We start from the raw sequence: 22,271 nt of genomic DNA on the forward strand, positions 1-22,271 counted from the left end.
GAAATCACCCCGCAGGGTGGATGACCATGCTGCAATCCTTTCCCCTCCTGGGATTTTAGGCATGCAAGCACACGTGTCCAGCTGTGATTTTTTTTTTTTTCCTAGCTGTGATTTTCAAGTCACCAGACCTGGGACTCAAACCACAGGTGGCCATGTGAGAGTCCAGCACCTCAACCACTACACCACCCACTGGCCCCAAAATGTTCTCTTCTTGATGTCTTTTTTGGTGCAGTCTTTCTGTAATATAGTTAACACTAAAACCAACAGAAAAGGTAGAATTCTCTTAACCATGACAAAGAGCTTCCTCAAAAGTGTATGTTTGGGGAACCAGCAGTTAGCGTAATGGCTATGTCGCTGGATTCCCATGTAGTCGACCGCGGTTCGCGTCCCAGACCCGGTGGCTTAAAACTCACGCTGGGCGCGTGTGCGTGCGTGCCCAAGATCCCAAGAGGAGAATGGAGGAGAAGGGATTGCGGCGTGACCATCCCCCCTGGGGGGTGATTTCTCGCTTTCTGTCTCTGTGTCTCTCTCTGTCTGTCTGGCGAGTGCACGCGCCCTGTAGCGAAAAGCTCTCCAAAAAAAAAAAAAAGTGTATGTTTGAAGATTTTTAAAATTCATACTTTCGGAGTCATCAAGGAAGTCTGAGATACAGAAGTCTGGTATGTTTCAGAGATCAGAAAAAAGCAACCTCGTTCATCAGAGCACATGTCATTGGCAGGATAGAGAAAAGAGAATTGAATACTAGTCCTCTAAGTGTGCACAGCAGCCAAACCTGACGCTGGAGCATGCTGACTGACAATGCCTGACCACAGGGACATGACCAAAAAAAGGGCAAGACGATAAATAACATGCACATTAACATTTTGAGAGAGACTGATAAAATATAGGCCAACCAAATCAGGATTCAAGGGTAGTTCAGGCTGGAACCAGGAGCTAAAATCATCAAGGGAGAATGAGAATAGTCTTATATTTAGTTTTTTAAAAAATCATCTTGTATAAGATGTGAAAGACCTTGTTTGACAGCAGGTTAAGGGGAAAAGACCTATTTTAATATGTCCCAAGAGTGGGACATGGCTGCCTAAAATTGTCATCTCTAGCTATTATTAGGAAAGAAAAACATCTTTTCTTTTTTCTTTTTGTTAAGAAAGGGTCTCATTTGTGCAATTCTCAAACTCACGATTCTCCTGCCTCAGCTTTCCCAAGTTGCTGGGATTACAGAAACATGCCACGATGCCATGCCTTCCGGTTAGACAGGAAATCAAACTCAGGTTCCCATGTGTTCCGAGTCTGCATTTCTTTTTAAGTTTGCTTATTTATTTTGAGAAAAAAAGTCAGATGAGGCAGACAGATGCACACATACCCAACAGGGTCTCATCACACCATGATCCTCCCCAGTGTCTTCCAATGAGCCAGGATCATGGGTACATTCATAGGTGTGTCTGTGTGTTTAAGTTGACCCAGGATTTAAACCCTGGGCCTTCCCATAATGGCTCCTCTATTAGGCAGCAGCATCCTACCACCTGTACCACCACTTCTGAGCCCAGAAAAGCATCTCTTTAAAAAAAATATTTATTTATTTATTACTACTATTATTTTAATTTGCTATAGGGCACATACGCTCATCAGAGAGAGTGAGCAAGTGAGACAGCAAGCCGCCAGATCTGGAACTCAAACCACGGCTGGCCATATGGGAGTCCAGAGCCTCAACCACCATGCCACCTGCTGGCCCCCAGAAAAACATCTTTTAAAAAGGCATATATGATGGAAGAGAGAGTTTAGAAATGAGAGGCATTTGTTCTAATTCATTTAGCGGGTTGGAATCAAGGCAACTGAATAAAAATGACAAAAGTAGGTTTCAACCTACTTATTCTAGTTTCTACATATTCTAATTGCTGAAATGTCATGAGATTTCATCATAACAGTACTCCAGAGAGGCCACATGACCATTTGTCAGGGAAGCCACCGAAGGAATCTAGCACAGAAAGGGGATCATTCTAGAACCTTGCCATCTGAAGTGCTGACCTAGACTGGCAGCGTGTTAGAAAGACAAGCCTCGGGACCACAGATGGCATAGCAGTTACATTCCTGGACTCCCACACGGCCAACCGCGGTTCAAACATCACACTGGGCATGGTACATGCATGCTTAAGATCCTGGAAGGAGAATGGAGAAGGGACTGCAGTGGCCACACACACCCCCAGAGGGTGATTTCTCACTTTCCCTCTCCTTTGTCTGTCTATCTGGCAAGCGTATGCATCTATTTTGTAGAGGCAAAAACCTCTACAAAAATAAAAGAAAGACAAGCCTTAGGCCCCACTCAGAATTACTGAACCTGCATTTCCACAAGATCACAGGTGGTTTGTATGCACAGAATAGCCCAAGCAGTACTGTTCTGGATGGTACTGAAAGGCTTCCGTTAACTTCAGCACTCCACTACTTGCAAAACACAGGAGCATGTGCGGCAAGTCTAGAGTCAGCTCCAGGAGTTCTAACTATTACCTGCTAGTAGTAACAAGGGGTCACTAATAACCTCCGTGGCTGCATTCCACTGATCCACTTTTAGGCTATCCTGGCTTCTGGGTAATAGCTATACTGCTGCCTATTCTCTGCTTTGAACATTATCTTTCCTTGGCTTCGTGAGGGCACAGTCCCAGTTTTGCTGCTGCCTTCCCTCCCCCCCTCCTATAGAGCACGTGAGCTCAACAGAGAGAGAAAGTAAGTTAGAAATCACTCTCCAGAGGGGAGGGCCATCCCACAATCCCTTTTCTTCCAGTCTCCTCAGGACTTGAGGCATCCATGCACAATGATTTTGTGGCGTAATTTTCAAGCCACTGGGTCTGGGTCTCAAACTATGCAGTCGGCCACTAAGGATCCAGCACCTTAACTTCCATGCCAACTAATGGCCCCTCCTGCTACTTCTTTGACTAAGTTTTATTCTGTTGCCCTTAAATGCTGGTACCTCTTATCCTGTTGACCTACCTCCCTTTCCAATCCATAAACTCTTCCAGAATGTTCTTTTCTACTGCTACATCAGTACCTTCAGCAAAAACTCCTCTTCCAGGCCCTTGACCTGTTTATCTAACTGGCTATTAGACATCTCAAAGGCTTCCAGGAATTTCAAATTCAACCAGATCAGAAGTGAGCTCATGCTCTTCCCCACAAGCCTGCTTTCCCCCAAGGTATCTTCTACCCCAGAGAAAGGCACTGCTGACTTCCCCTCTGCTGTCCAAGTGCTCTTCCCCCTCTTGCTTCTCACCCAGTCCTTCAGCAGGTCCTGGTGCTTCTGCTTCTAGTCGTCTGCTTACCAGTTCGGGCCTCTCCACCAGTGCCACTGCTGCCTGAGCTGGCACCACCCACACCTGCTTCCCTAAGCAGTGACGGCCTCCACCCTACCCCAATGCCTGCTCTCTTCCAACCAATGCTACGCATGGCATGACTCACTGTAAATGCTTCTAAAACATACATCGGCCTCCTTAGCCCTTTTGAAACTCCTTAACCACATACTTCCCCTCCTCCTGCCCCTGCCCCCACCATACACACTTTGCTTTAAGGAAAGTCTAACCCTAAAACAAGAGTCAAGAAGATCTTTGATGGCCTGGCTCTTTCCCAGCTCACCAGCTCCATCTCTCCCAACTCCCCACCTCAGACAACTTCGATAATACAGGGCTTGTTTGATCACATCCATGGCTGTGCCATACTTCACCACTGGGTCTACGTATCTGCTCTTCTCTCTGCTTGGGTCACTCTTTCTGCTTCTTCAAATGGCTAATCAACTCTTTAACTCATCCTTCATAAACAACACAAGAATACTTGCTCCAGGAAGCCTTCCCTGATCAAGCCAGGTATGCTCGCTCTCCCACATAGCTTTCCTATCACTTGCTATGGCAAGTGTTATTGTCTATCTTCTGAGCTAAACAGTAAGCTCTACAAAGCATGGATTGTGTCGATTTCCTCATTATAGTATCTTCAGTGCTTAGCATCAGGCCTGGCACAAAGTACATCTTTAATAAATATTTTCAGTGGGGTCAGTAGGTGGTGTGGTGGTTAAGGCGCTGGAATTCCCAACATGGCCCACTGTGGTTCAAGTCCTGGACCTGGCTGCTTGCTTGCTCTCTCTCTCTCTCTCTCTCTCTCTGCTGGCTTGCTTTCTCAATCTCTCTCTCTCAGGCAAAACTCATGTAATAAATAAATAAATAAATAAATAAATAAATCTTTAAAATGCAATAAATATTTTCAACCAAAGTATAAATGAAGACAGCAGGTAGCATGGTGGTTAAGGCTCTGGATCCCACATGGCCGACTACATAGTTGGTGTCCCAGACCTGGTTGTTTGAAAAACATACCAGGTGGGTGTGCATGCCCAAAATCCTGCAAAAAGAAGGGACTGGGGGCATCATCATCCCCACTGGGGGGGGTGGTGATTTCTCACTCCCACCCCATCACTCTCCAGCAAGCACAAGTGCCCTAAAACAAAAACTTAAAACAAAAAAAGGATGAATGAGAAGCAGAACACTGGGGAGGGGTAAATTTCCAAGTGCCCATAATTCAAGCATATATCAGTACCCAGCCATTTTCAAAGTGTGTGCTCTTGGTCCCAAAGGACAGAAAGGACTGAGTCAGAGGCTAGGGCAAAATTAACACACACAAATTAACATTCACGTATGCTGCTAGAAAGTGAGGAGTGCCATGGCCACTAAGGGGGGCTTGTGGCACCTTTTCTATTAAGATGAAGCATAGCTCATCAATAAGAGAATGGATATGTCCTTATTACCTACAAAGATTCTTAATCTGCTCCTTACCTGCTTTTCACAAATTGTCTGAACTCCTGAAGTTTCCACTTGTCATACTTTTCAAACCTTTTGAAGTGTTCTTCTGCGTGAAATTTATCAGAAGATGAATTATAAGCAAATACCAATCCACACTGGGCACCAATGCCACCACGTCGAACCTGGAAACAGAGATTGGGGTGAAGTATAATATAACAAAGGAGCAAAAATTCCATGGCTGTTTGTTTCCAAATAATAAGGTTATATCCAAATCGCTTAAAGCAAAATCAAACAAATGAAACGGTATTTCAAATACATTGTCTGAGAGGAAAATAAGAAAGCTGCTTCTATAGAATGGTTCCTTAACTTTCTTAATGCTCAGATTTATACCATTATCAGACTTAATCTATCCATTCTTCTTTTTTTATAAAATTATTTATTTAACTTTATTTATTCATTCATTCATTTTAAATTTGACTAGAGAGATACAAAGAAAGAGAGAGAAAGAGAAGGTGAGAGAGCAAGCCATCAGGTCCAGGACTCAAACCATGGTCAGCCATGCGGGAGCACCCAGCGCCTTAACCACCACGCCACTTGCTGTTCCCAATCTATCCATTCTTATGTCCCTGCCCTTCGTTCCAGGCCTGACACAAGTACACCATCATTAAATGTTCAATGAAAAATCAATGACACAGACTTTCAAAATGTAATCCTATAAATACACACACACACACACACACACACACACACACACACACACATGCACCTTACATTGGTTAAAGAAGGTATTGCATTGGGCAGTTAGGAAAGTTGTGACACATTTTTTGCATAGAAGAACACAGAAAAATATATCACAGGGACTGGCAGGTGGCGTGGCGGTTAAGATGCTAGACTCCCGCATGGCTGACCATAGTTTGAGTCTTGGACCTAGCGGCTTTCTTTCTTATTTTTTCTCTCTCTCTCTCCCCTGTTTCTCTCTGGTCAAATTGAAAATAATAATAATAGTGATAATTAATAAAATTAAATAATTATAAAAAAGAAAAATACATCATGACTTTCCTGATGACCTAGTAGTATGAGGGCCAGCCCCATGGCCTGGTGATAAAGGCAGGCACATCCCACGTGGCCAACGATGTAGCTGAAATCCTAGCCCTGGCAGTTTGAAAAACACACAGGTATGTGTACATGTGCACCCAAAATTCCAATAGGATGGGGATACAGAGCAGAAGGGACTGGTGTAACCATGCCCCACTGAGGGGTGTTTTCTCTGATGTGCACATACACACTCCAGCAAAAAAAAGAAAAAAAAAGTGGTAGTATGAGAATTACCATAATTCTGATCTGTGTAACTTGGAAGGCAGATTCAGTTCCTGTAGAAAAAATAGTACTTGCTCTGGTTTTTCCAGTCTCTGTAAGAAAACCTGAAAAAAGGAAAAACTAGTTAAGATGACTGACTCGTATTTATAACCAAGAACTAAGACCAACAAAAACAAACCACATCTTTTGAGGCAGAAAGATAACCAGTCTATCCGGTACTTCCATGAAAATTGAAAAAAAAATTTTCCCCTTTAGACAGATGCAACAACCATGATAAACTCCTAGGGAAACCCTCTGGTAGTATCCTAAGCAGATACTGCCTACCTCTTTAGGGCACAATCTTCTCAGCCTCATGGGCAGCCCTGCCCTGAGGTACTAACAAAGAAAAAAAAGCATTTATAAAGACTGTGGCTTTAATTCAGAGACAAAAGATTGGACAATTAATCATCTTCCTGAACCATATCTAAAACCATGACTACTGTTTGCCCTGATGAAAACAAGCAGGCTTAGTGGCCATAAAAGGGATTAGTTAGCTTCTAGAACGTTCTGTCAGGAAAGATTGTGAAAGACTTTGAAACAAATTGGATTACTGAGAGTCCTGTCTACTATACTCTCTTGGCTATCTCCACCTTTCATTGCCTCTATGTTATTTTATAATTCTGTAAAGTATAGAGTACTGAGAGTAATGCAAATAATTCTTGTATACAGACATAAAAATCGGGTTCTTTGGTGGGGTGAACACTGGAGCAATGGGAATGCAATGGTCTGCGAAGATCACCTACATTTGAAGTTTCTGGGTTCAAGGCTCACCTACATTTGAAGTTTCTGGGTTCAAGGCTCACCTACATTAGAAGTTTCCAGGTTCAAGTAGGAATCTCACTGAACACGCTAGATATACACATGCCCATTATATGAAGCTGGCTGAAGCTGGGGGGTGGATCACACCAAAGACCCTACTGGGGATGCCTGTCTTCTCTCTGTTGCTCTTGGAAGAAAGAAATAAACTTTAAAAAAATAAACTGTGTCCTGTGGGCACATAGCTAACTATGCATGGGTACCAACCAACTTTGTACCTATTGGTAAATTAATTTCACCATTCCTATTGGTGTACGTGTATTTCATGAATTCTCCTTTGAACTGTGTATATAACATCTTACTGGTTTCATTAATTAATGAGCCAAAAAGAATTCTGACATGTGTTCATTTACATTTGCATAACAGTCATGATTTACTTTTTGTTGTTAAATTATCCTTTAACAAGTCACAAAATGGTCTTAAGCTAGACCCAAGGTTGCCTTTATTTCTCAAACCTCTGTAAATGATATATAACTCATGCATATGATCAAGTCAGCACTAAATAACCATTCCCCCTGGGACCCTGAATTGTTCTTAACCAAACAAAATGAAAAGGGGACAGCCAGTAGTGTAGTGGCTAAGGCGGCTGGATCCCACATGGCCAATTGCATGGTTTGAGTCCCAGATCCCATGAAAATCATGCCAGGCATGTATGTATGCATGCCCAAAATCCCAAAAGGAGGAAGAAATGGAGAAGGGATTGTGTCATGACTATTGCCCATAGAGAGTGCTCCCTCATGTTCTGCTCCCTCTCCACCTACCTACCCCCTGCCCTCATCTCTCTCTGTATTGTACTGGATGTACCCTCTGGCAATTATTTTTTTAATGAAAAGATTAAAACCAGTTTCATGCTTATTTCTTTCTTTCTGTTTAGGGGCACGAGTGTTCACCAGAAAGAGATAGGGTAGAGAGGTTGAAGAGGTCTGAGAAAGCATTCTCCCCCTTTGGGGGGGATTGGGGATTGGCCACACCACAATCCCTTCTCCTCCATTCTCCTCTTGGGATTTTGAGGATACATGCACACACACTCAAGAGTGTGGAATCACATAGTCAGTCACATGGGATCCAGCTGCCTTTATTTATTTATTTATCTATTTTTCTTTAGGGAGAGACATTTGCTATAGAGCTCATGTGCTTGCCGGAGAGACAGAGAGACAGAAAGCAAGAAATCACCCCCTAGGAGGGATGGTCACATCACAATCGCTTCTCTTCCATTCTCCTCTCAGGATTTTGGGTACACATGCACATGCACTAGTCTGAGTTTTAAGCCACTGAGTGCAGGACTAGAACCGTGGTCAACTACGTAGGAGTCCAGTGACCATTATACCACCTGCTGGTCCCTGCCTTTTTATTTTTAAAGAATTATTTATTTAATTTTATGTATTAATATTTTCTTAGAATTTTTTTCTTGGGAACCAGCAGTTAGCATAATGGCTATGTCGCTGGACTCCCACGTAGTCGACCACGGTTCGCGTCCCGGACTCGGTGGCTTAAAATTCACGCCGGGCGCGTGTGCGTGCGTGCCCAAGATCCCGAGAGGAGAATGGAAGAGAAGGGATTGCGGTGTGGCCATCCCTCCTGGGGGGTGATTTCTCACTTTCTGTCTCTATGTCTCTCTGTCTCTCTGGCGAGCGCACACGCCCTATAGCAAAAACCTCTCCAAAAAAAAAAAAAAAAGAATTTTTTTCTTAATTTTCTGCTATAGGTGCTCAACAGAAATAGACGAGAGAGACAGTAAGAAAGCAAGCCACCAGGTCCGGGACTTGAGTTGTGGTGAGCCATGTGGCAGTCCAGTGCCTTAACCACCACGCCATCTGCTGGTCCCCCAGCTGCCTTTTCACCCCTATGCCACTGGCTGGCCCTCATGCTTCTTAGTTCATTACACCAAGTTCAATATAACAAGATATTGATGAAGTAGAATCTCCATAAGACAATGTATAAATTTATCACCAAAACCACAAAAATTACATTCAAAGGAATCCTTACTAATTTGTAGACAAAAGCTATTATATGATCTGATTCTATCCGTAAGTATTTCAGTAGACAATTTTAAAGAACTATCCCGTGAGAAATTCACGTAGCTCCACTAATAGTAATCCTAAACACTATCCCAATCAGTAAACTGTTACTTTTCCCAGCAGTCAGGATATTTCTTTTCTTTTTTCTTTTTTTTTTTTGGAGAGGTTTTTTATTTGCTATAGGGCACGTGCGTTCACCAGACAGACAGAGAGAGAGAGAGACAGAGAGATAGAAAGCAAGAAATCACCCCCCAGGGGGGATGGCCACACCGCAATCCCTTCTCCTTCATTCTCCTCTTGGGATCTTGGGCACGCACGCACACACGCCCAGCGTGAGATTTAAGCCACCGGGTCCAGGACTCGAACTGCAGTCGACTACATGGGAGTCCAGCAACATAGCCATTACGCTAACTGCTGGTCCCTGCAGTCTGGATATTTCTAAAGAAATCTATTGTAAAGGCTGAACTACAACCTGGAAGTTAAATGGTTAATTAGACATTTTAATTAGTTTCAAAGTAGCTAAGGCAATCATTTAAGTCAATAAAACTAGACAGACTCTTTTTAAGTTAACATTGCTACCAAATATTCTATTTTAAAACAAAAAACATAAAAATAAGTATAACCTTGGGGCCAGTAAGTGGCGTGGTGGTTAGGGCACTGGACTCCCATATGGCCAATTGAAGTTCGAGTCCCAGACCTAGCTGCTTGTTTTCTCACTTTCTCTCTCTCTCTGTCTCTCTCGTATGTGTATTCTATAGCAAATTGAAAAAAAAAATTATTTTAAAAAAGAAAAAATAAATATAACCTCTGTGATTCCTCTTCTTGGTAAAAAACCAAGTCACATGTTTTAACTGTGATATTTTAAAACAAATTATTTTTATGCCCTCCCCCACTTACCAAATGTATTCTCTTAAAATGACAGGAAAAAAAAAAAAAGCCTAGATTTAAAGGATTTAAAACATCTACCACTTCATTAAAAGGAAGTAAAGAGGGACCAGCAGATGGCAAAATGGTTACATCCTAAGACTCTCACATAGTTGACTGTGGTTCAATTCCTGGACTTGGCAGCTTAAATCTCATGCTGGGCAAATGTGCATGTGTGCCCAAAATCCTGAGAGAAGAATAGAGGGGATGGAATTGTGGTATAGCCATCCCACCCCCAGGGGGTAATTTCTCACTTTCTGTCTCTCTGGCAAGTACATGTGCCCTATAGTAAAAATCTCTATTTAAAAAAAAAAAAAGAAAGAAAGAAAGAAAAAATAACCCCCCTCCAAACCTATCTACTACTTCAGTTTCGATTAGTAGCACCCAGTAGTCTTTTAAAATACCAGATTAAGTGGCACTGGCTACTAGGAACATTAGTTCTCTGGGGTGTCAGCATTTGGGTTACAAGGGCATTTTGTGGACATTGGAATGGCTCTTGTAGGAAACAGGCACTTTCCTGTAGTGGGGGAACTTGACGTGTACCCATGACAAAAGCTTTTACTCCTGTAAGAAGAAGAATGAATTTCTCAAAACCCAAGAGCTCTGGCTGTGAGGACTTTTCTTCTGTCTATCTCTTCAGGCTCGTTTTTCACAGCAGAGCAAAACAGACCCACAACTGAGTCACAAGAAATAAACAGCGAGGGCTGTCAAAGGAGTGACTGGAAGAAGCTGAGTGCTCTCCCCACATCCATTCACTTCCCACCCTGTACTTTTCAAAACCTCACCCAAAATAATTAATCCACAAGCTACAGTCAGATTTTAAAAACCCACTCATCCAAGGGGACCAGAAGGCAGGAAGAAGTGGTGGGTAAAAGACACAGGACGAGTTCACGAGAGCTGGCAAATGTTTCTTCTTTTCTTTCCTTTTTTTTTTTTTTTAGATTTTTGCTACAGAATAAGTGAACTTAATGGAGAGTGGCAGAGAAGGAAGGAAAGTGAGAAATCACCTCCTGGGGGGATGGCCATGGTTCAATCCCTTCTCCTCTGTCTTCCTCTCCGGATTTTGGGCATGCATGTACATGCACCCAGTGTGCTTTTTAAGCCTCTGGGTCTGGGACTCAAACCCAAGAGTTAGCCATGTGGGATCCTGTGCCTTAACCACCACACTACCTGCTGGCCCTGGCAAACGCTTCTAATACCTGAAGAAAAACCTGTGGTTCTTTAATTAATTTTTTATTATAGAGAACACATGCACAAAAGAGAGTGAGAACATGCAAGCACCCTTGACAGGGCCTCTAATGCTGCCCCATTCCTCCTGACCCCACCCACTTTGGATGGCAGAGGACTGAGCAGTCTGCCTCAGCCTTCCATGTGGCAAGAGATGGATGCAGCGACAAGAGCTTATCTGGAAAGACTAGACTGCTCAAAGCAGACTGTAGAGAAATCATTTTGTGCAAGAGTCTGATGCTTCAGTGAACCACCAAGGAGAGGAGATACAACTGGGAAAAAGCACATTTTCCAAGGGGTCTTTACTTCACTGGTGTGGAGACTGAATAACGGAAAAAGGAGAGAGAGAAAGACCAAGACAGAGAAGAGGCAACCACTGAGAATGTATGAAGACTGCATTGCTGAGGAAATCTAAGGGAAAACCAAATCCAAAGCAATATGGCCAGTCCCTTGCTGGGTCTGATAATGGCTGGAACATTCTACTTCCTTTATTGAATCAGCAAGAGTCAAAGCAGTACAGTGAGTAGAAGAGAAATGCAGGACACTAACCAAATAGTTACAAGATGAATGAGAAAGAGACTCACAGACACCCCTTGGATGAGGAAAAGAACCCAGAGAAAAGACACAGAGTACAGAGCAGTTACTATGGCACTAGGGAGTGAATGAGGCTTCCTCCCAGACACTTCAACTGCCTGGTCGGCTCTATCAGGAAATAACCTCCTTAAATGGTGTTCTCAGCAGTACAGTGCTACTAATCCAAGAAGTTTCTTAACAATTGAAGATAACACATTAGAAAGACAATCCGATCTTAAAAACAGTAACTTCTTATATTCTAAGAGGAGGAATCCCTGCTTTTCGAAAGGGCCCTAAGTACTTGTAAATTACAGGTCATTAGCACCTAGACAGATTACAACCAAACCACACAAATTGTTCAGAAAATTCTGCCAACTGAAAACTGAAAGTGAGTCAAAACTACATACCTCCAAAAATTTCAAAGGCCTGAATGTGATTTCACATGCTTTCTGCTGGGCACACTAGTAATAGATACGTTACCACTTACCATCCCTGGTCCATGGCTCAACAAGAAGGTTTTCTGGTCCTGATTTATCTTCTTTTCCTTTGACATCACATGCTTGAAGAGTCAACTGAAGAGGTTTACCTGACCAAAGAAGAAACAGAGAGCAAGCCTTGAGCTAGTACTACAAAAAAAAAATGAAAATTAGCAAATGTATTAGTGGAAAGGAAGTGTCTGTGACCACCCAGACAGCTAACTAAATATTTACCCACTTAAAAATCTAACATGAAGGGACCAGTAGATGGCAAAATGGCTACATTGCTGGACTCCCATGTAGTCGACCGCAGTTTGAGTCCTGGATCCGGTGGCTTAAACTCACACCGGGTGCGTGTGCAGGCATCCCCAAGATCCTGAGAGGAGAATGGAGGAGGAGGGATTGCTGCGTGGCCATCTCCCCTGGGGGGGCGATTTCTCATTTTCTGTCTCTGTCTCTCTCTGTCTCTCTGGCGAGTGTACACACCCTATAGCAAAAATCTCTTTTAAAAAAAAATATAACATGAAACCATAGTATTAGACAAAAGTTTACACCATCCTTTTGTGCTTCCCTGAAAGAAAGAAAGTATAGCTTTTGTTCCTGAGTGAGTCCAAGTAGAGGTTTCTGGAACAATCAATGTTCAGAATTAAAGCACATTGTGGGCTGGCAGGTGGCATGGTGGTTAGAGGTGCTGGATTCCCACATGGCCGACCACAGTTCACATCCTGGACCTGGCAGCTTGCTTTCCGCTTTCCCTTTCTCTCTCTCTCTTTGTCTCTGTTTGGTTAAATTTAAAAAATAACAACAACAAATGAAATTAATAAATAAATCATTCTTTTAAAAAATCAAAGCACATTATAAGATACAGATTAATACATAAATTCAATATATGGAGGAATTTGTAAGGGATAGTATATTACAGCCAATACTTAATTTTGTTGCAACTGCATTTACATACACACACACACACATATATGTGTATACACACACACACACACACACACACACACACACACACGTTTCAGGACTTGTTTCTTTAAAACATATCCAGGGAAATTCTGAAAGTTTTTTTTTTTTTTTTAAAAAAACCAGGGATTTTTTAAAATATTATTTTATTTAACTTTATTTATTTATTTTAATTTGCCCACAGAGGGACAGAATGTATATAGGGGGGAGAGAGAGAGAGAGAGAAACAGAAAGCAAGTTGCCAGGTCTGGGACTCAAACTACAGCCACGTAGGAGTCCAGCACCCTTAACCACTACACCACCTGCCAGCCCCCTGAAAATTTTAAGAATTACAAAACCCAGCTTTCGCTATGATGACCTGAAAACTGGCTTCTTTTAATAATATAATCAATCCTCATTAACCTGTAACATAACCCAGATATGGAAAATTCCATACTAGTAATCACATTCCCCCGATACATTCCTTTCCTACTTGCTGCTCTCTGACGAAGAATCATTAATTATAAACTTTTGTTTGTTTGCTTGTTTAAATTACATTTTATCACCTGTCTTTACAGTATACATTTCTTTTTCCAACACAAAAACCATGCATGTCAGTCAGGACAAGGACATTACTATATACATTATCATCCGCAAATAGCTTCTCATTTTCTGTCAATTAAGCACACTTTTACCCTTTTCCTTCCCCTTTCTCCTCCTTCCCTTCCATACTAAACTTTTTTTTTCACATTTTATTGATTCTCAAAAGACCTTAAAGTATGGATAAAGCTAGAATCTAGTGACAACTGCACTGTAATTTTCTTCTGAAACACTTTTTTTCTCTCCCCATTTCCCCTTTTACTAAAGAGAGGTATACACTAACTTATTTGAAAAAAAAAATTAGCCTAATCTCAATTTGGTCTGTTATTTGCACAAAGCTCCATAGGAATTCAATTTCTGATGCAAGGCAACAGCTACTACTGTATTAATGAACTTTTGCAAATAACCATTCTGCCACAAAATAAGAATGCTCACAAATATTTTCCAATTGCAAAGGGGTCAGGAAGGGAGAAAAGTTTATGCATCGATTTTTAAAAATTCTTTATCAAGTTGCTGAACCCAACAACTCAAAAGAAAACAAAAATCCTTAAATCAGGAAGACAAAGCATAGAAGAAAATCAGTAATGTTTTAGAAAAAAGTCATAGAATTCTACTTCACCAGTTCAGTCTCATGTAATCTCTTTTGTTGAATTTTCAGTGTTAGCGTGGTCTGACCTTTCCGTTAACATTCAACATTATTGGGACCAGCAGTTGGTGTAATGGCTGTGTCGTTGGACTCCCATGGAGTCAACCGCAGTTCGAGTCCTGAACCCATTGGCTTAAACTCACACTGGGTGTATGTGCGTGCATGCCTAAGATCCACAGAGGAGAATGGAAGAGAAAGGATTGTGGCGTGGCCATCCCCCCTGGGGGGATGATTTCTCGTTTTCTGTCTCTCTGTTTCTTTCTGGCAAGCGCACGTGCCCTATACCAAAAACCTTTCCAAAAAAAAAAAAAAAAAATTCAACATTATTATTGCTATTTCAGAACTTGTCCCGACCATTAAGTTGGCCTTTCTCTTGGTCATTTTTTGTTCTCTTATTTGTCTGTCTTTTGTTTTCCTTGTATAGTACCCCTTCAGAATTTCTTGAAAAGTTGGTCTGGTATTGCTAAATTCTTTCAGGTTTTATTTATCTGAGAATGTTTGTCTTTTCTTCCCACATGAAGGATAATCTTGCTGGATACAGTATTTTTGGTTGAAATTGTTTTTCATCTAACACTTTTAATATATTTTCCCATTCTTTCCTTGGTTGCATTGTTTCCAACAAGAGGTCTGATGTTAGCCTGATGGGATATTCTTTGAAAGTGACTTGACATTTCTCTCAATTTTAGTATCTTATCTCTGTCTGCAGTTTTGGTCAGTCTGGCTATAATGTGTCTTAGAGAAGATCTTCTTGGGTTGATTCTGTGTGGGGTCCTTTGTATATCCTGGGTCTGGATATCTGAGTGCCTCTCTAGGTTTGGGAAGTTTTCTTCCAGGATTTCATGGAATAGACTATCAATGTCCTGATTAGTTTCTTCACCTTCTGGGATACCGATTATCTGGAGGTTTGGGCGTCTAATGGTATTAGTATTACTCGTATATTACTCTCTCTCTCTCTTTTTTTTTTTTTTTTGGTTATTTCCTCAGTCTTTTTGGTCAAATTTTCTAGGTCAGAGGTTCTAACTGAGATTTGATCTTCTGCATGATCTAATCTGCTTTTAATACTTTCAAGGGAGGTTTTGATTGCCTTTATGACAGCCTTCATCTCTAAAGTTCCATTCGATTCTTTTTTATGATGTGTATATCCTCTTTCAGACTGTGGAAGAGCTTCCTCACCTCCTGGAACTCGTTGTCTCTTTTCTCCTGCATCTTCTGGAGTTCGTTATTTCTCTTGCATCTCTGTTAGCTTTGTCACTATGAATATCCTAAAATCTTTTTTTATTTTTAATTTTTTCCAAACAATTACTTTCTTTAACTTTATTTATCCATTTATTTATTTATTTTAATTTGACCAGAGAGGGACAGAGTGAGAGAATGAGAGAGAAAGTGAGAAAGCAAACTGCCAGCTTGGGGACTCAAACCGCGGTCGGTTATGTGGGAGTCCAGCACCCTTAACCACCATGCCACCTGCTGGCCCAAATATTCTAAAATGTTTATCTGACATTTGCAGGAGTCCCATTGTACTGTCTGTGGATGATGAAGGGCTGCTCTTTCCCCTTGGGGAAGAGATATTCTCTTGATTTCCCACATTTCTTGTGCCTCTGCAGTGGTGGTTTCTGGTCATCTGATGGATTATACCTTACTTCCTACCTTCTAGCTTTTTACTGGGTGTTGAACCAGAAGGAGGGGTTTGGGGCAGAGGTGTTTTTCTGGTTAAAGGGGCAGGGAAAACCCACCTCAGATGCACATGGATTCTGGCTTTTTGCTGGGTGTTGGGCTGGAAGCTTAATTATAAACTTTTCCGAACACTTCAACTTCCAGACATTACCTACTCTTCCATCCAGCCATGTCTACTCTAGGTCCCCAGTCCCACTACAAAATTATCTTTCCAAATGTAGGCAGGAAACTGGATTTACAGGACATCAATGATTTGACTTTAAAACTTAGGCAAAGCAGTAACATGACAGGACCTGCATGGGGAAGGTTCTAGGTTTGCATCTCAGGACCTCTGTGACAACACCAAGCATGCACGTACCCACGATCCAGGCTGGCTGACACTGGGGGTGGATCAGGGCATGGAGATCCTGTTGGGGGTACCTCTTTCTCTCCCTCTGTCTGTCTCTCTTTCATGAGAGAAATAAATGAATAAACTTATAAATAAATAAATACTAAATTATACTAAGACAAAGGTACAAATATCCTAGCAGAAATATAGCAATGCCTCTATTACTGAAGAAAATGGGATCTTACACTATACTTTGTAAACAGAAACTTTTACCACTGCTGGCTGGGATGGCCAATAAGCAGTTCCCCACATTCTGACTGCAGTCATTTGGGAGCAGCTTTATGAACTCCTGTGTGGAGAAGGATCTGGAGGCCCCATCCTGAGTCTGTAGGAAGTGCTAAGATAAACCGCCGCTGCACCCAGGAGGTGCAGGCATGTGCAAAGGGTATTCGGAAAGTTCACAGAAAAGGCATTTTATGAAAAACTATGCATGGATTTCAAAATTTTTGTATCAAAATAAATGTATACTCTAATTCTACTTTTCCATTATGTTTTGAATCTACCCGTATGCTAAGTCTTTGGAGCAGTTACCATGGAGATGCAGAGGGATGTGTCCTAAGACAAGGATCTCTTAGCATCATGTCTTTGGCTCTGCAGAAGGAAAATACTCCAACTCCCCAGTTCTCTTGGTAGTACCTCACTAAAGATGACAGAGTTCAAATGGCCACCAAACCTATGTGATTATGCCAGTAGATCTTAGGAATACAGCCTAGAAAATACAAGAAGGTGTCCTTTTCTGCTGATAATAAACTAATATACCCCATCTTCCCACTAACCCCAGTCAATGGCTGGTTCTGATATGTTTATCTACAAATCATGGTATAATTACAATGACCTAATCCACAAACTGCCCAAAAAGATAAGAAGAGGCCAGCTCACACGGTGAGGATGGCTTAATGACCTGCCCACTGCTGCCATGTCATTCTTGCCCAGGCCATTTACCATATTTAAGGAGCAGGTTCTGCCTGACTGACGCCATCGATGAGATGAGGGACGAGGCATCATATGGGGTGTCCAGGTGGTCAGTGATGGTACACAGAGAGCTCATAACTTTGGCAACACTTCCTCTTGCAAGTGCAAATGCCAGAAGAGTCAGTTCAACCTCTGGGGTAGAACAGCAGCTACAGACAAAGAACAAAGAACTTTTTACTTCTTAAAAACATGAGAAAATTGAGCCAGCCAGTGGCATGGTGGGTAAGGTGGCTGGCTCCCACATGGCCAACTAAGTAGTCCTGGACCTGGCAGTTTGAAAAACGTGTTGGGTGCCTGTGCATGCATGCCCAAAATCCCAAAAGGAGAATGGAAGAGAAGGGACTGCAGCATGGCCATCCCTCCCGGGGATGTGTGGGAGGTACTTTTTCACTCTCCCTCTCTCCCAGTGAGCATGCATGCCCTATGGCAAAACCTAAAGAGAGAGAGAGAAATCCAGAAAGCCTAAACCCCTATAAGTGATCACCATGAGAAAAATTAACCTGCCATAATCCTTTCATATGTTCATCAGAAATATGTTTCCAAATTCTTAAAATAATCTAAAGGAAAACTAAACAAACCCAGAAGACCAGAGAATTAAATGTTTTCTTCTGTAACCATAATCTAGAAACATTAAATAATATTAAGCCAAAAATTGGTGAGCTGCTACAATAAACCTCTGCTCTTGAGAAGCCTTGGGTACTGAGGTGGCTCGACCAGTGCTGAGGATATATTCACTGAAGAACCAAAATTCATTTTAGCTCTTCTCCTCACCACACTTCCCTGACTTTTTAAACACATTACACTGAGGGACCAGCAGTTGGTGTAATGGCTATGTCGCTGGACTTCCACATAGTTGAGCGCAGTTCGTGTCCTGGACTCGGTGGCTTAAACTCATGCCAGGTGCGTGTGCATGTGTGTCCAAGATCCCGAGAGGAGAATGGAGGAGAAGGGATTGTGGCATGGCCATCCCCCCCCGGGGGTGATTTCTCACTTTCTGTCTCTCTCTGCCTATCTGGCACGCGCCCTATAGCAAAAACCTCTCAAAAGAAAAAAAAACATATTACATTGAAATGATTTACATGTCTAACTGCTCAGGAACTGTTTTTTCCTTGATACATCAAGCCCTCTGTGCTCACTGAGGCAGCGCTGAGTGTCCATGCACCAAGTAGCTCCTCTGTTAAGCTATCGAGCATGCCTTTCTGGTTCTGCAGATGATCAGGCTGGGCGGACCTGTGTGTAGAGGGGAGCAGGGCCACAGGCTAGGAATAAAGGTTAACTGAGAGGTCCTGCTCTTTGCACTTCAAGATATCTGTTCTAGCTGAATCAGAGGACTCTGTCCTCTACCACCTCAATTACTGAGGTCAGATAATAGCAATACATAATGGAGTTTTGTTTTGTTGACTTTTAATTGCCAGAGGGTACACGTACTCTCCAGGGAGGGAGGGGGAGAGAAAACTCCCCAGTGGGGTGTGGTCATGCTGCAATCCCTTTTTCTCCATTTCTCCATCCCTACAGGATTTGGGGCATTGCATACACAATTGACTAGGGTCTTTTTCAAGCTGCTAGGGGCTAGGATTTAAACCACAGCCAGTCATGTGGAACCCAGCTCCCAAAGCATAATGCTTAACCACTGCACCAAGGGACCGGTCCCTAGATACAACATTTAGAGGGTGGCCTATTATTTCACTTTCTCTCCAGCTAATAAACAATTTTTAGTAATGATTTTTAAAAGATTAAAATATTAAAAAAAAAAAAGATTTAACAAGCATATATGCCCTCCATCACCCACAGAGAGTTCACCTTATCAACCTTGATTTTACCTAGTTATCCTTATGAGGAAACTATCCACTTCTTCCAGAACATTGGGAGACAGGAACGTGGAGAAGTCAGTAGATCCTGGTGAGAGGGAAAGTGGAGGCATGTGCTGCAGTGCCTTCCTAGAAAAGTAAGATGTAAAATCAGAACAAAACCAGGCATAACACCAGACAAAAAATAAATTGTTAAAAGCTTATTTGGATTAACCCTTTATAAACAAATAGACAGTATTCCTATAGAGAACCTAGTATGCAATATAGACTAGGCTTTTCTCAGGAGTCATAAGGCTAAGTATTATGTCGTTGGAAAAGTCATGATGCATTTTTCCATAGAATAACAAGTCGTGACTTTTCTGACAACCCAATAGTTTAATGGGTTTCATTCTTCTTTTCTTTTTTTAGTTTGCTTTAGGGCATGTGCACTCTCTAGAGAGAGAGACAGAGAGGGGGGAAGCAAGAAATCACCCTCCAGGGGGGGATGGGCACACTGTAATTCCTTCTCCATTCTCTTCTTGAGATTTTGGGTACACATACATGTGTCTGGCATGTTCTTCAAGCCACTGGGTCTGGGACTCAAACCACACAATCGGTCATGTGGGACCAGCCATCTTAACCACTACACCATCAGGCTGGCCCCCCCCCCCTTTCTTTTAAGAATTCCATTTACCTCTGTAAAAACTCATTCAAGTTTCTGGAACCCAGTATTTATTGTAAGAGTGTAAGTAAAAAAGTACATAGTCTACAGAAAACCCTAGGAGTCTCAGAGAAGAGCAGTTTGTAACTCAACAGAAAATTTATTTTAGGGGCTGGCAGGTGGCACAGTGGTTAAGGGTGCTGAATTCCTACATGGTCAACTGTAGTTCAAGTCCTGGACCTGGAGGCTTGCTTTCTCACTTTCTCTCTCTCACTCTGTCCCTCTCATCAAGTTAACAGAAGGAAGAAAGGAAGGAAGGGAGGAAGGGAGGATAATTCTAAAAAAATAATAATTAAAAAAAAATTTATTTTATACATAGGATCTTAAGATGTATGGTACTGGGGCCAGCAGGTAGCATGGTAGTTAAGGTACTGGATTCCCACGTGACTGACTGCAGTTCAAGTCCTGGAGTGAAAATCACAGAAAATAAATAAATAAATAAATGAAAAAAAAAAAGAAAGAAAAGAAAAAGAAAAGAAAAGAAAAAATCTATGGTATCTAAAGATATGTCATGAATTTTATTTTCTACTAAACAGAATAGCATCCATTACCTTCTCTATGCCTGCTGTTTCTTGGCCTTTCAACCTCATTGTGTGTTTCACATCTTCTCTTCCTCGTCTGTTCTAATGCTTATCTTTCTGAATCTACCAGAAGTTTTACTTCTGCTGAACTAGCAGACATTGAGCAAATTTAAATGCAACAAATGGTTACTGAGCCCTACTATGTGCTAGCAACAGCGCTAGGTGCTAGGTGAGCTTCACACTTGGGTGAAAAACTCAGAATACTGTGAATGAATAAAAACAAACCCTCAAAATTCTACAATTTATAGTCATTTTATGATCACAGTAATGAAAATTCCTGAAAAATTGTTCTTCCTATATTTTGAAATAGAGACTGTACAGCAGAGCCAACGCTGTGTCAACTTCCGCTTGGCTGACATCTCCTCCCAGCTACACAACCAGCTGTCTTTAGGCTGTACCGGCACGGCAAGCAGCCTCAGGTGCACCTGATCACCGAGGTCTGATGCCCATGAAGAGCCGGCAATCATTAACTGAGCTGCTTTCAATGGATCAAGAAAACACTTCTGTCCTAAATGTTATTTTTCTTACTTACTTTTCCTCGCTGGTCTTTTCTCTAACACATTTAAAATTTTAAAATAGTAGGTCACTAATCATGATAAGTCAGGAATGCATAAAAATACCATTGTAGATGAACTAGTGCAACTGGGCGGGGACAGAACCTGTAAAATAGATCTATTCTTCAACAACTTGGCACGTCGTTAAAAATAAGGTAGAATTGCTCTTAATCCCTTCCCCTTCTTGAAAATCCAGTCCACACAGTGGGGCTGTGCAAGGCAAGCATTCATGTGTGCAGGGTCAGGGAGAGCCATGGTAGGCAACAGTAGAGTGCTAGAGCCCGAGCTGAGTGAGAAAGTCCCTGCACAAAGGGACGGTCTGGTATGGAATGCAGGTACCAAGCAGGACGAGGAGGGTGGCCTGGCACAGGAACTCCAGGGAGAGAAGGAGGTACTGGTACAAGGCTGGCCACGGAGTAGCCCTGTGAAAGTTGTTGGAGCAGGAGTGGGGTGGGGAGGGTGTCTAAGCAAGGACAGGGGTGACAGGAGACTGGTAAAGGGGCTAAGTAAAAATATTAAGGCTGAAAGGAGCGAGGTTTCTCACTATGGGAGAAGGGAGTTACAAATACAGAAAGGGAGAAAACTAGAGTAAACTCTGCAGGGCTGGTTTAGAATTGGAAGTGTCAGTGCAAATTCATCGTTTTTATTACTAGTACTAAAGATACAGAAACAAATGTTGGTATAAATGTGTATTATTTCACTACAGATATGTACTTCTCAGCTGTTTTCATCGAGTGGACCTGGAAGAAGGGACACCCCAATAGCAATGAGGGTAGTTTCTAAGTACTGCTGTCACTAAAAGGGACCCTGATTCTTCAAAAAAAAATGGCTGATCCCAGGCCCAAGGCAAGAAATGCTCAAGAGAAGCCTGAAATATCTTGTTGGGCCAGAAAGTTAGGAAATGTTCCAAGAACAAGGAGAATATGTCAAAAGAACTCATGAGTCAGACTGAAGGGGATGCCACCAGCCAAACCTGGGACAATTTGTGCATTCAAACAGAGGTTGATTATAACCTCGTGAACAAAGTAGGAACCTATCCCCTTATAAATAAAAAGTTGGACAAGAAATGGGACATTTACATAACCTCCAAGTATCGCCTCACAAAATACTTCTTGATCACAAAGGGAAAAAATTATCTTACAGTAGAAAGGTTAGATCACCTTAATCAAGTGATCAGTGAACATCACTAGCCCCAGTAATGGGACTGTCTGAGGTTGTGATTGCCCAATGGGACACGAGAACACAGC

General features: G+C 42.0%; 1 protein-coding gene across 1 annotated transcript in view; it reads right to left on the reverse strand.

Annotated features, from left to right (window-relative positions):
* The window catches only part of ZZEF1 (zinc finger ZZ-type and EF-hand domain containing 1), a gene marked incomplete at its 5' end in the record, with an annotated part of 151,332 nt that overhangs the window by 95,172 nt on the left and 33,889 nt on the right, over positions 1 to 22,271 (reverse strand). The window contains 5 exon segments of the mRNA XM_014583836.2: positions 4,800 to 4,948; positions 6,096 to 6,187; positions 12,168 to 12,266; positions 17,352 to 17,530; positions 19,202 to 19,318. Coding sequence (XP_014439322.1) covers positions 4,800 to 4,948; positions 6,096 to 6,187; positions 12,168 to 12,266; positions 17,352 to 17,530; positions 19,202 to 19,318 — 636 coding nt within the window.

The sequence above is a fragment of the Tupaia chinensis genome, unplaced genomic scaffold, assembly GCF_000334495.1.
Source record: "Tupaia chinensis unplaced genomic scaffold, TupChi_1.0 Scaffold144899_1, whole genome shotgun sequence".
Classification (NCBI taxonomy): domain Eukaryota; kingdom Metazoa; phylum Chordata; class Mammalia; order Scandentia; family Tupaiidae; genus Tupaia; species Tupaia belangeri.